Source organism: Pinus tabuliformis, chromosome 8, assembly GCF_031772625.1.
Source record: "Pinus tabuliformis cultivar Carrire ecotype Pingquan chromosome 8, CPIR1, whole genome shotgun sequence".
NCBI lineage: Eukaryota > Viridiplantae > Streptophyta > Pinopsida > Pinales > Pinaceae > Pinus > Pinus tabuliformis.
In genome coordinates, this window is record NC_142294.1 from 1,232,456,098 (window position 1) to 1,232,469,891 (window position 13,794).

Genomic DNA, 13,794 nt, shown 5'->3' on the forward strand with positions numbered 1-13,794 from the left:
TGCTACTTCCAAGGCTTCCATCTTCTTAAAGCATTTGGATTCTAAGTGGCCATCTCGATTACAAAAGTGGCAATGTCTATCAGTGTTCTTCCCTTTGTTTTTATTTGCCTTATCATTTTGTTGAAATGATTTTTCATTTTGAGACTGAAATTGCTTAGGACCTTTGTTTGGTTTAGGACCATTCTTTTTAGGATACTGCTTCTTAGGATTCTTTGAATTTGGTTGTTGTTAGGCGGCTAAGGCTTTCTTAGAAGAGTTTCCAAGATTAAGAAGACCAAGATATAAGAGCTTTTCTTGTTCTCTTATTAAAGAATCACAAAAGGCATCAAAAGAGGGGGACTTGTAGCCTTGTCCTTGAGAAATAAAGGCTTCTCTAGTAGAATGGAAGGTGGAAACAAACACAGAGTAGGCTGGTCCAAACTTAGTAAGAATGGAATAGATAAGGCTACCATCTTCTTTCTTAACCTTAACACCTTCCAAGAGAAGTCTAAGGGTCTTGAACTTAGACAAAAAATCTTCAATGGAAGAAAAATGAGTGGGGTCCAATGTAAGCAACTCATTTTCGAGTTGATGGGCTCTATTTTTATTTTTAATTCCAAAAACTTTAGTGAGCTGCTTCATTGTTTCATTAGGAGTATCAAGTTCTCCGATATGGAATATAAGGTCTGGAAAAATAGACATCATTATCAACCCACGTGCTTGATCCTTCCTATTTTCCCATTTGGCTGCCTTATCTTCATCTTGAGGTTTGGTTTCTTGGCCTGAGGCTATTTTGTAAAGACCTTTACTTCTAAGTAAATCCACAATGTAGGACCACCATTGGAAGTAGTTGGTGCTGTCAAGAATAACTTGGCATGGAATTTCCATTTTAATAGAAACTGAAGCTGTAGATGCTGAAACTAAGCGTTCCAATGGAAAGATCTCGAAAAATTACGCTAATTAAAAAAAAAAAACGGCTTTGAAAACGGCTTCCAGATGAAGAAGTTATGGCTTTTTGAAGAAGAGTTGTTGAAGATGCCGACAAAATGCGTGAATGTGCGGAAATGAATGATAATGTTATATTTAAAAAAAAATCCCCCTCCCCCCCGTTTCCAAACTTAATCTAATTTGCTCAATTTAAAAAATGATTTAATGTGACTCACTTTTATAAATAAGTGAAAGTCACTTTTACAATGGTACTTTATGAACTACCCACTAAATTGTAACTTAAATAAAAAATAAAGAGACTTTAGAATTATAAGTGACTCACTTTTTATAATGGGTGAGAACACTTTTACATAAAGTAACTTTAAAACATAAGTTACATGTGTTTTTTGAAAAAGTAACTCAACAAAAAGAAAGACTTGAATTCAAGACCTCTATTCTCATAAAGTAACTTTGGACCAAGTGAACTAGTGTAAAAGGTTTGTAATTTTTGGAAAAGAGGAAAGGGGATTTGGTTTTTTTTTTTTTAGTCACTGAAGCTTTGGAGTGTGTGTTTACTTGAAAAATTCTTTTTTTGGCCTACAAAACAAAAACCACAAAACCCAACACGGACCAAAAAAAACCTTACAGCTTGAAGTTAGTTTTACCCGGAAACTAAATATTTTCCTCAATGTTTTTTATTTTTCGAGATCACACTAAGGCACGACGGAAAAGAGCATACGCATGAGAAAAATCTTTCCTTTCTGTTTCTGATTTGCCGAGATCGCATAGAGTCGTGAAGCAAAGAGCATACGTAGAAATGAAAGGTATAGATCCGGTAATAAAAAAATAGAGAGCTAAATAAACCGAAATTAATAGAGAGATGAATAGCTAGAACTGCAAATAAAGACTGTATACCTCCAAATCTTGAAAATGACGTAGCTAAAGCTACTAGAAACCTTGTCGCATGAAACAAAAGGGGTTCCTCACTGGAATAGATGCTCCTAACATAATAAAGCAGTTCTCTCAGCCTGAAAGCAATCAGAATCAATAGATGTAGGAAACGATAGTCGGATGCAGTTGTACCGGCTTCAGATTTGGATCACCAACGAATGCAGCCCTTAAATAGCTCTGATACCATGTAGGAATTTACAGGGTAAGTTCCTTAGACAGAACACCAAAGGACACTGCTCACAAATAGATCACAAATCAATACACCAGTATTCTTGACATGGTTAAAACCCTCAAAGAGGGAAACAGTCCATGGCCTGAGCTAACGTGGCCACTTCAGGCAATTTATTAATAAAAGAATGAAAATTTACATAAGCTTCTCTCATGAATGGTTACCCTACAAATGACCCTCCATGCTCTTTAAATAGAGATCATGGACCAATTGGGTCTCAAGCCACGGATCGTGTTGGTAATACCGAGGAGATAATGAATCGTCAAATCACTACATATCGTGACCGTCGGATTGTAAGTTACAAAAGTACATAGTAAAGAAACACACTTTACCTAACTCTACACTAGACCAAGTTATACTTAACTATTTCCTATGTGTGGAATATCCTAACACCAGTCTATTAGATTTCATCATATTTACAGGGAGTTCAATAAAACAACAAACAAACTTTCTAAAAGAGCTTTATATTTGGACCTAAGTGACATTATTTATGAAGAATTCATAGAAAACAAAATCCATAGCATCCAAGTTATTCCTATTGTTCACATGAATTAAATTGAGCTGCAGATTTCAAAGACAACCACAATAATTCAGAAACCATTCCTGAAGAGACTTCTCTCATATTGATTGAACTAGTTTATGGATTCTCTGTGATAATTTTAGTTTTGTTGCTATTATTTTTTCCATGCTCATAGCCTTACAAGTCTTTCAATTTTTGTTGCAGACTTTCTGAATGTATAAGGCAACTGATCTAGTTTAAACGTTGTTAAAGTTGCAGTCTCATTGTAATACAATCCTTCAGTTAGCAGTTGCATCATCAAGTTTCAAGCTCGCTGTCGAATCTCGTGGTTACAACTTTTCTTTTATGCAACTCATTAGTGTTATGCTGAGAAGTTTCTTCCAACATGATGCTTTGTACTTTTTTTGATTCCATAGAATAACAAAAAAGTATGTTTAAAGAAAAAAAAAAAGGCTTGTTTTGCTATAGTCAAATGTGATTTTTAAGCACATTAGAAAGTAAATTGATAGTTAAAACTATTTTACAACCACTGCGGGTTATTATGATTTCATCACTCATGAACAATCATTACATAAAAAATTGTTGATATTATATTGTGTGTGGTAATTAAGTTGGTTAATATTACAACAAGAATAATTTAATTATAAGGTTATGGTCAATTTATATATCAAATTGATATATGAGATTTTGGTAAATGACCCATTTCCATCCATGGATTTGATTATTAAAATTTATAGAAGTGTACATACTCTACCTCCTATGAATTTGAATCTGCTATCTTTTAAGAGGAAACACATGTTTTTAATAATTTTGTATAGTTTTTTCCTTTTTAAAATGTTTTATTAATATTCATTTAAATTATTGAAAATATTTTAAAATAATAAAAGCAAAATGCAAAATAAAAGTTTGTGATGACAACCATCTCAATGAAGAGAAAGCACATTTCCTAAGTGTTTTCTTTAATAATGGGTATAGTAGACACCAATGTACTAAGACTTTCCTCAGAGCTAAAAAGGGTCCTAGGGCTAAGAAAGATACCAAGGATCGATTTTTTGGTGTTCATCTTCCTTTTATCCAAGGGACCACTAACAAGATTGCGAAGATCCTAAGGAAGCATAACGTGGCTTCAACCTTTAGGCCTTTAAATACCACTCGAAGCTCTTTTAGATCTGTAAAAGCCCTAGTGAACCCCAAGAATATGATGGGTGTTTACGTTATCCCATGCTCTTATGGGACTCCCTACATTAGTGAGACTGGTCGCTTGATTAATCAAAGGATTCGTGAGCATGCCACTGACATCAAGCATGGCAGGATCCACTCCTCTGCTTTGGCAGAGCATGCAGATAAATCTAAGCATCACAATTGCATTGAGGAGCCCTAAGTCATTACTAGGGTTAGTCATTTCCATCATCGTAAATTGAGAAAGGCCCTATAAATAAAAAAAAATGGCCCAATCATTTGAATAGAGATGATGGCTGGATTATTAGTAGAAGTTGGGTCCGTGTCTTGTCCTCCTAGTTTTTTGGGTTTCTTTTTGGGTTTATTTTGTTTATTTATTTATCTGTGTAGGATTTGGTGTCCTTTTTATAGTATTTGTTGTTGGTTTATTTTCCATTAGATTTTATATTCTTGATCCTTCGTGTTTTCTTAAGTATTTGATCATCCTATTCATTCTTAACTCCTTTTAGTATTTTTGTTATTTGTTTATTGAGTCCCAACCCGATATTTTATTGTTGAATATATATATGTTTTATTTATTTTCCATTATTTATTATATGATTTTGTCTAGTTTTGACTTCTTTTTATAATTTTTTACTTCCCTTCTTGTTTTGAGTTTTACTTTTTTAACTCGTTGTTTAATATGAACGTTACTTAATAATATTTGTTTTTAATAAATTAATATCATAATTTAAATATATTTTTTTTCTCGATAAAACTGAGCTAATTATATTACAAAAAAGTCAAAATTACAACAAAATTTACATCTGGGCCGAAGCCCTGTTTCTTCAAAGAAGATGTCAGTCATTGCTAACCTTGCAGAGAGATTCGACACGGAGTATACAGTAATCGACACGATGGATTCAGGACTTGACACGGTGAATACCGCAATCGACACGATGGATACATTACTGGACAAGGTGAACATAATTCGACACGATGTGAATAGAAAACGACACGGTGAACATGTAGACTGACGCGTGGACTGAGACTATGGTGATTTGGACCGACACTGCGAACATAAACCTTATGACAGATATACAAAATCATGCAAATGAGAAGGTCAGAAAGATTCATTCCTTGCTGCCCAGACTTGGTGTCTTTTGAGTTAATCTTCATCCGTGGTGTGAGGCTCATCTTTTGCAGGACCCTTGAGCTTTTCCGATTCTTCCTTACCCTGACACGAGCTCCTCTGAACAGGCTCACTGGGGCCGGCCTCATCCTTCTGAACCGGATGCCTGAAGTCGACAGTGGGAGTCTCCATATCCACCCGCGGAACAGTCACAGTTTCCAAGCGCCCCCGAACACTGCTGCAGTGCTCCACGGTAATCGAAACTATCAGAGTGTTGTTAGCAAAAGCACAAGGGATTCTGTAGCGAATGGCTGGGTGTTCCGTGTGACCACACTCCGGGATGCCCCAGCTTCCTCTAACATTGCGGCCCGGAGGCCTGTTTTGCTCAGAGGTAAATTCAACTGAGGACGATGGTGAGATTTCAGGCCTCTGAGAGGCAGAACGACCCCATGACCCTCCTCTGCGACTGCTCATTCTGAGCCTCTCCCTTGGCATTTGACAATGGCTTCCCACACCAGCGATTCCCTCAGAAACCTTACTCCAAGCAATCACCCACTCAAACGGCTTGAGATGCGGCAGAGTGGTTAGGGTGGCAACCTTAATAGCTTCCATGCTCCTCGGATGTTGCAGCGCATTGAATGGCGCCTGCAAACGTCTGTACATTCCCACAACGTTCCCCTGCAATCGACTAGACAGACTAACGACATTCCCCTCCGCATAAACCATTTCCAACTTGCTCATTGCTTCGCCTTCCGGCGAATTTATGGAGCCTTCTCCTTGGAGTGGCGTGGCTTGTCCGGGCTGACAGAGGCCCATGTGACAAGCCACATGCCTCTTAACTCCCTTAACACGCGGCATTGAAACTATTAGCACCCGCATCCGGGATCATAATTTAAATATTATTATTATTATTATTTCCCATTATTTCCCATTAATAAAAAATTGTAATAATATTTGATTTTAATAAATTAATTTTAATATTATTTTTCAAAAACTAGCCATTAATATAGTTGTTACTTAATAATATTTATTAATATCATAATTTAAATATTATCTTTAAAAAATAGCCGTTACTTGAAATTATTGTCTTCCTTGCTCTCTATATAAGCCGTTGTCATGGTCTGCCTCTCCATCTGGACCTAATGATGAACCACAATAATTGGTTCGAAACGTGTTGGCCAAAAAATTTATATAATGTGATTTCTGCCAAAAGACTTTTCGTAATTCATTATGGATTAAATAATAATCTTAAATTAAAGAAAAAAAACAAAATAATTTAAAAACTTAAATACTTCTCTTTTATATACATAAAAGTTTTAATCATAATCTAAATCTTTTAGATTTAGATTTTTTTTTAGATATATATGTTGATCAATTCCGTCTTACTAAAAATTTATTATAACAACAAATTTAAACATTATTAAAATCATAAATTTGAACTATATAATTTATATAATCTTAATGCTTTTAACCTTTTTAATAATATCAAAACTATTAAATTTTATACCAAAATACACCATCTAAATTACGAAACTATAATTCCAACCAAAAAAAACAACCTTTAATAAAATAAACCTAAAACCTAAAAAGTTAAAATAAACCAAATTTTATATCTATATAAATTTAAATTGCAATGGCTATAAATACTTTCATTTGAACGGACTTGATGGTTTTGCTAATAGAGTAACATTTTCAACTAGCGAATAAATAGTTAACATTAAATATGATTTTTAGGTTCACTAAAAATATACCTTGATAAGGAACATTATCCTCAAAAAAACAAACCACATGTTAAAGTGTAACATGTTACCATAACAACATGATAGGTTAAAGTGCCACATGTTACACTAACACCCATGAATGTAAAATTGCTAAGGTTATTAGATAATGTAGTTACCTTTTTGATCAAAGTGCCACATGTTACACTAACACCCATGAATGTAAAATTGCTAAGGTTATTAGGCAATGCAGTTACCTTTTTGATTTTATGCATGCACAAGTTTTTTTTAAATGAGTATGACAATATTTATTTATGATATTTCATATTTTCTTTAAATTAATTATTCTTATAAAAATAACTAAATTATAGTTTATTATTATTAATAAAAAATATTATATATATATATATATATATTAAAAATATGTGATGATATTATAGAATGGAGATTTAGTCCCACTTTATTATGAGAATTTTTAACTTGTAAATAATTATTGTTAGAATAACATGAATCAATATCATGATTTATTAAAATCACATACCTAATATGACATGTTGATATTTCATTTTTTTAATTAATTAATTTGAGATAAATGAATTAAAAATGTATAATTAATTTGGAGATAAATCTTAATCATTGATCCGTAAATACTACTATGAATATTCCAGCCTATTCCATGGAGGTTAAATCTCTACTATCCACCTAATAATTATTGATAATTAAATTAAATTTTGAAAAACCTATTATAAAATAAATATACTTATCAACTTAGAGGGATCAAATCTCTTGAGGTTAAAACATTACTCAAAAATTAGTTTACATCTTTAAGAGATTTGATCCCTCTCAGGGCTTGGTAATTCAAAATAAGAGGATCTATCCTGGTTTATGTATTAAAAATACTTATTTTTTTTACTTTGAGAAAATTTAACTTAAGCAAAAACAATTTTAACTGTCATATCAATTTACATAATTTATATATCTGAAATACTAACATTTTATTTTTGTAAATATTATAATTTCATGCAACATTTTACACATAATATTTGTTTAATGAGATTCATGTTTAGTAAATAATCTCATATTTCACATTACATAAACCTAAACTAATATTTTTTGTGTAAATAATCTTATTTCATTACTATAGGTTATAGAGTATATAATAACCTATAGAGTATATAATTTAAGAATTTTTGAAGAACAAATTTTTGTACTGATAATCGTTAGTTAAATAAACTTTATACTCTTTTTTGTTTGCTTTAATTTTGTCCAAATTTAATGAACTTTATACTCTTTTTTGTTTTCTTTAATTTTGTCTAAATTTAGTTTCCTTATGTGATCTATAATATTCTTGCATATGTGTTTTTAATTAAACTACTCATATTCAATATTATTTTTTATTTATTATTGTGCCCTCACACACATATATACTGAATATTGAAGTTTACGTATAGTAATAACATCTCTTTCAATTATTTAAGATATATTAATTAAAAGAGTATAATGAACTTGTAAATCAATCTTAATTCTTGATTTATAAATATTACTATAAATATTTTAGTGTATTCCATAAAAGTTGAATTTCTACCATTTAACTAATAATTATTGATAATAATTATTGATAATGAAATTAAAATTATAAAAAATATATTATAAAATAAATGCATTTATCAACATAAATACATATTAAATTTTTATATAATTTTTAATTTAAATTTTTTGTTTAAAAATTTCTCATTTAACTAAATAAATTAAAATATTTTAATACACACATAGAAATATGGACATAAATACATCTTCTCTCACATGGAGAAAACTCTACCTAAGCTAAAAAGAAAAGAAAAGAAAGAAGACACGCACAGATCAAACGAACAGAACAATAGAATAGACCTATCAAATTCATGAAACTGAAACATTTACAACAAGCTGAAGAATAAAAACCAAACATTAAGGAAAAATTAAATCTCATATCTCTAAATGAAAAGAATTTTAAAAACCTTTAGAGTAGTTGGAGTTTAAACTTAGACTCTTTGTAAAGGGTTCATCCATACCAACTACTAAATTCTGGAAAATAATTAATATATTGATTATATAAAGCTATATAACATAAAGTGTAAGTACTTTCACAAACTTACTTTCACAAACTTGGAATGCGTCAATAATTTTTTTTTTCAACTATACAGTGTAATTTTTTGAATTATTTTTTATGGTGGAAATATATTTAATATTATTAAGAATTGTTGGGTACAACTATAATTAATTTTTGAATTATTTTTTATGGTGGAAATATATTTAATATTATTAAGAATTGTTGGGTACAACTATAATTAAGATTTTCAAAAATTTACGTTTAGATTTTATTTTATAGAGGATTTTATCATAATTTTTCTAGAATTTCCATTATTTTCCGAACTAATTTGTGGGTTTTTAGATTACACTGTAAAATTAAATTTATGAGTCAATCTCTTCCAATGCCAGAAAAATAAATTAATATAATTATAATTTAAATTAATAAATTAGGTGTATTCTAATGAAATAGTTTTTTTAAATGGGAATGTGATTTTTTGTTATTTAAAATACATTTTTAAATGCATAAATGTATTCAACACTCTAAAAAATTTTGTAAAATTGGTTTTGCAAATTAATCCACTCAAACTTATGATTTTTAAAACTTTGTACCAAATTTTAAATAAAATGAAAATTTTTTTATAAAAAATTCCAAATTTTTTATAATTTCAATTAAATTTTCTCTCTTTCTCTCGCACACACACATATATATAAGTGAAAACAAGTACATCAACCAGTTATCATACACATATCTGTCATAGGGTAGGTGGTCTCAATCTGCTCAGTGGGAAACCAGATAAATTTGGCCACCTACCTATATAATAATGGTGTAGTCTAACTTAGAGATGAAAGTGTCCTCTTTTTTGGTTAGTTTTAACCAAAATTAGACATAAAATTTTAAAAATTTGAGTTTAAGTCGTTTAATCTGTAGAATTTGGGTGCCCCAGGGTTTCAGGGTGTTGAATCCGTTTATGCATTCAAAAATATATTTTAAACAACAAAAATCACAATCTTGCTTGAGATTGTATGGGGGGGTTTAGGTGAAAAAGCCATTTCGTCTATGAGTTAGACTACACCATAAAATAATTGGTCCAAAACTCAAGGAGTATCAACATTACAAGCATGACAAGGCTCTCTATGAATGCACTGTAAAAGCAAAAACTAAAAATAAAAATGAAAACTCAAGTATTTGAAAAAGTGACCGAGGTTGTGTCTCTATCATTTGATCTTGGTGGAGCATGAAAATCTAGTTTACACTGAAAATGGAGCTCGATGTGTGCAATCCTCTCTTCAATCTTGTCTAGATGATAATTCTATTGCGTTGATATCTCTTGACATACTTCAACCCATAAAAGATGTTGTATCTCTTAGCTTGTTTATCCATCAAGATTCTGCCTAGCAAAGTCTTTATCTTCCAATACAAGGTCAATGCTCCAAAATAACATTCCTTTCATCCTTGGGTGTTCACAAGAATCCAAGTGGCTACATCTTCTAGGATCTTAGAATCCAAGAAGACCTATCTTTCTTGAACAACCCGAGATTCTAAATTACAAATCTCATTTTCGGTATTAAGGGGAATCATTGCATGATAGCTCTCAGCAACCTCTTGGACCTGATGTTGAGCTTTATTACACCCATGGGGCCACGACCCTCTCCCCTGCACCCGTTTTGCATCTTCTAATGCTCCATCTTCCATAGATAACAATGAGCATTTTTGTTAACACTCACAAATCTTAACCCCAAGCCATATAGCACGCAACTACCAACTTTAGTAAATATTACAACACTGATGATATACTCACCCATAGATGACCGATAAAAGTTGTAGACAGAAAAAACCCATATTAAAGTGACATTGCACTTACTCACAAAGAACCCTCAAATGAGGTCGACTACCAACAACATGTCAAAAATGACATCATAAGAGAAACCACACAAACATTGATCGAGGAACCCCAAATATTAGGAAAAAAAGAAACTCTAGGGAGTTCTGGGCTCGGTTCATTAGATGATTGTTGCAAGCATCACCATAAAGTGGATAAACACATGCAATAGGCTCAAACATATATTCACAGTTGAGGCCCCACAAAATAATCAAACCATAGAGAAATTCCACTTCATTAGATGATTGTTGCAAGCATCACCATAAAGTGCATAAACACATGCAATAGGCTCAAACATATATTCATAGTTGAGGCCCCACAAAATAATCAAACCATAGAGAAATTCCACTATATCTTCTGGTAAATTTTTTTTTCCGAAAGATATACCATATAAAATTCAAAGGCTTATCCTGAAGCTTAAGAAACGGCCATTTTGAATGGAAGGGTACCCTTTCAATAGGAGAATTACGCTGTGCTTTCCTCTATCAAGTCCAACGAGGGAAAACTTCCCTTGGTTTGTCCGCCATGCCAAGTATAGACAATCCATTTGAGTGACATCTCTACAAGATCCATCTTTGAATTCTATCGTGGATCAAAAATAAATCCACTGGTACTTCAAGTAACCAAGTGAGACCTCACCATCTCCAAGCTTCTCCACATTAACACAAGTTATATTTATGAAAGGGAATTTAATCTACATGCAAGGGGTGGCCACACTACCCCTGAATTAATCCTCCTCGTCATTCCAAGGTCACAGGCATGGTCCCCTAGTGTCCTCGTCATGACATCCACCCATCACGGAAGAATTAGTTCAATATATATTTAAATTAAAAAATATAAATAAATAGAAAACCTCGTATTAAAAAAATTCCAAAACATATTGGCTTATTAACTCAGTTGCCACGTAAGTTGTCTCTATATTCCGAGTAATAGGGATGCGAACTAATTAAACCCCTCCTTTTACCCTTCAGCCCTAAGTTGTCCCGACCCCCGAGTGTTAGTGGTCAACGTTTGACTTGTATTAAATGAATATAAAATACGAATCCCACCCCGTGAGCACACTGCACTTCTCTTGGAGCTGGAACGGCCCTATCTCGTCAATAGATGCCTTGGAAAGCGACCCTGACCAACTCTCACTCTTTCCGAGCACACCGCTTCTCTCCCTTTCTCTGTGTCTCCATATCTAATGTCTGTTGAGTTATGTTGACATTTAAACAGCTGCATGTGGGTTGGGTCGAGAAAGACACTGTAGCACTGCAGGGAAGCATGGGTTGAGACTCAAAGCCTGAAAGGCTCTGCTGGTTTGTTCCTTTCTGGTTGCAAATTTGAGTACAAATGGATGAAAATGAAAATATGAGCAAGAAAAGAAAGGAGGCTGAGGAAGATGAAGAAGAAGAGGAAGATCAGGAGGAGGAGGGAGGTGGGGATGAGAATAGTACTGTGAATGTGGAAGGATTGCTGTGTTTTACATCTTTGCAAACAGTATTAGCAATGGAGTTATGCAGAGGAGAAATGAGGGCATCCAGTGCCATAGGGGTTGAAGAGAGCACTAGTACAAGTACTAGTACTACTAGTAATGTGTATTCTGATACATGGCCTCTCATGCCCCTTGCATTCCTCAAGCTCCTCATGGTGGCGGCGGCCTGGCTGTGCGAGGAACAGGACGAGAAAGAAGAGGATGGGAGGGAGTGGTGGAAGCTGCCTCGGCGGGGCTCAGAGTGGCGGCGGCTCAACAGGGCGGCGCCCCATCTGGACGCGGCAGCGCGAGATGCTCTGTTCCGCCGGAAATACAGCATGTCCTACGCCTGCTTCGTCTACGTGGTGGAGGAGCTCCGCCCCTTTATTCAGTCCGACTGCGGTTTCTTCGTCCGGGCGCCGCTGGAGGTCGACCGGGCGGTGGCGCTGGTCATCTTCCGGCTCGCCCATGGGCTCAGCGCCCGCCAGGTCGCGGAGAAATACAACGTGGGTGCCTCCACGGTGGGGAAATATACGCTAATCGTCACCGCGGCGCTCTCCGATCCGGCGAAGCTGTACTCGCGCTATGTGGCGATCCCCACCGGCGATCGCCTTTCGCGGATCGTGGCCGCCTTTCAGCAGATGACAAACCTACCCAACATGTGCGGCGCCATTGACGGTACCCACATCAAGCTCTACTTCAAGCCTGCCCGCCACTCTGCGGCCGCGCCCTCGACCTCCTCGTCATGCCGCCCGGCCTACAAATTTCATTCCATTTTTCTCCAGGCGGTATGCGATACCAACAAGGTTTTCTGGGACGTTTCCTGCAAGCAATCCACGGCGCTGCATCAGAAAATTCGTGACGGTGTCGCCCTGCAGGAGCCCGTAATCTCCATGGGCGGTGCCGGGGTCCCTGTGAAACCCTTCATGGTTGCTAGAGATGGGTACCCAATTGAGCCCTTCTGCATTACCCCCTTTGGGTCCGAGGACGGCCTGAGAAAGGCCTTTGATGATCAGCTCTTGAAGGGGTTCTCCTGTATTGAAGAAGGGTTTAGGATACTGAAAACCAGATGGAAGATCTTGAGATGTATGAATGTTCACTTGATTCATGCTTCTCAGCTTGCAGTGGCCTGCTGTGTGCTTCATAATATATGTCAGCTGTGGGGGGAGCCGGATCCGCAGGAAATTCAGGGTGACAGTCATCCTAGTGGTAATAGATCAATGCCTGTGCTATACAGACCTGCTCAAGAATCAAGGATCGCCGGCGAAGAAATCAGGGAAGCCCTGTTCCGGGATTGGGCGAGAAGAACTTTGGAGGGCTCTTCTCTACCTAAGTAGATGTAGGGAATTGAGTCCCTCTCTGTGACGGGCTTATCTAAGCTGTCAAAGTCGCTCACGATTTGCACCTTGGGATTTGAGTTCAGGTTTCTGGGCGAATACAAGCTCGATCACCCGGCTGCTTGCCATTAAACCACATTCCAGCGGGCACATAAATGTTTATTGTTTCACGGGACTTGAATTTCAGGGGTCAAGGGAACTGCATATGAGGGCGATCTCCTGAATCTGAAGAATCAATTATCCTCTGTATATTTTTCCACTGCTTATGGCATCTCTTAGTTAGTTTGTTTCTATATTTTTTTCAACTGTGTAACATTAATATTAGCGTCATAATATAAAATGTTTTTTTAGTTGGCTGGGTAAAAGAAAGAAATTTATATTAACAGGCTCAGCCATGCATAGAGATTGGGGTGATCTTCCGCGCATATGAAGAACCAATT

The 13,794-nt window shown here is 35.1% G+C and overlaps 1 protein-coding gene across 1 annotated transcript; it reads left to right on the plus strand.

Annotated features, from left to right (window-relative positions):
* The first annotated feature begins 12,052 nt into the window (after window positions 1-12,052).
* Window positions 12,053-13,354, plus strand: LOC149239839 (protein ANTAGONIST OF LIKE HETEROCHROMATIN PROTEIN 1-like). Its single transcript, XM_089369987.1, has one exon. It carries the CDS (start codon window positions 12,053-12,055, stop codon window positions 13,352-13,354), a length of 1,302 nt encoding a protein of 433 aa, XP_089226113.1.
* Window positions 13,355-13,794: the final 440 nt, after the last annotated feature.

Coding starts and splice junctions, on each gene's coding strand:
- LOC149239839 (XM_089369987.1), top strand. CDS start 12,053: ATGGAGTTATGCAGAGGAGAAATGAGGGCATCCAGTGCCATAGGGGTT.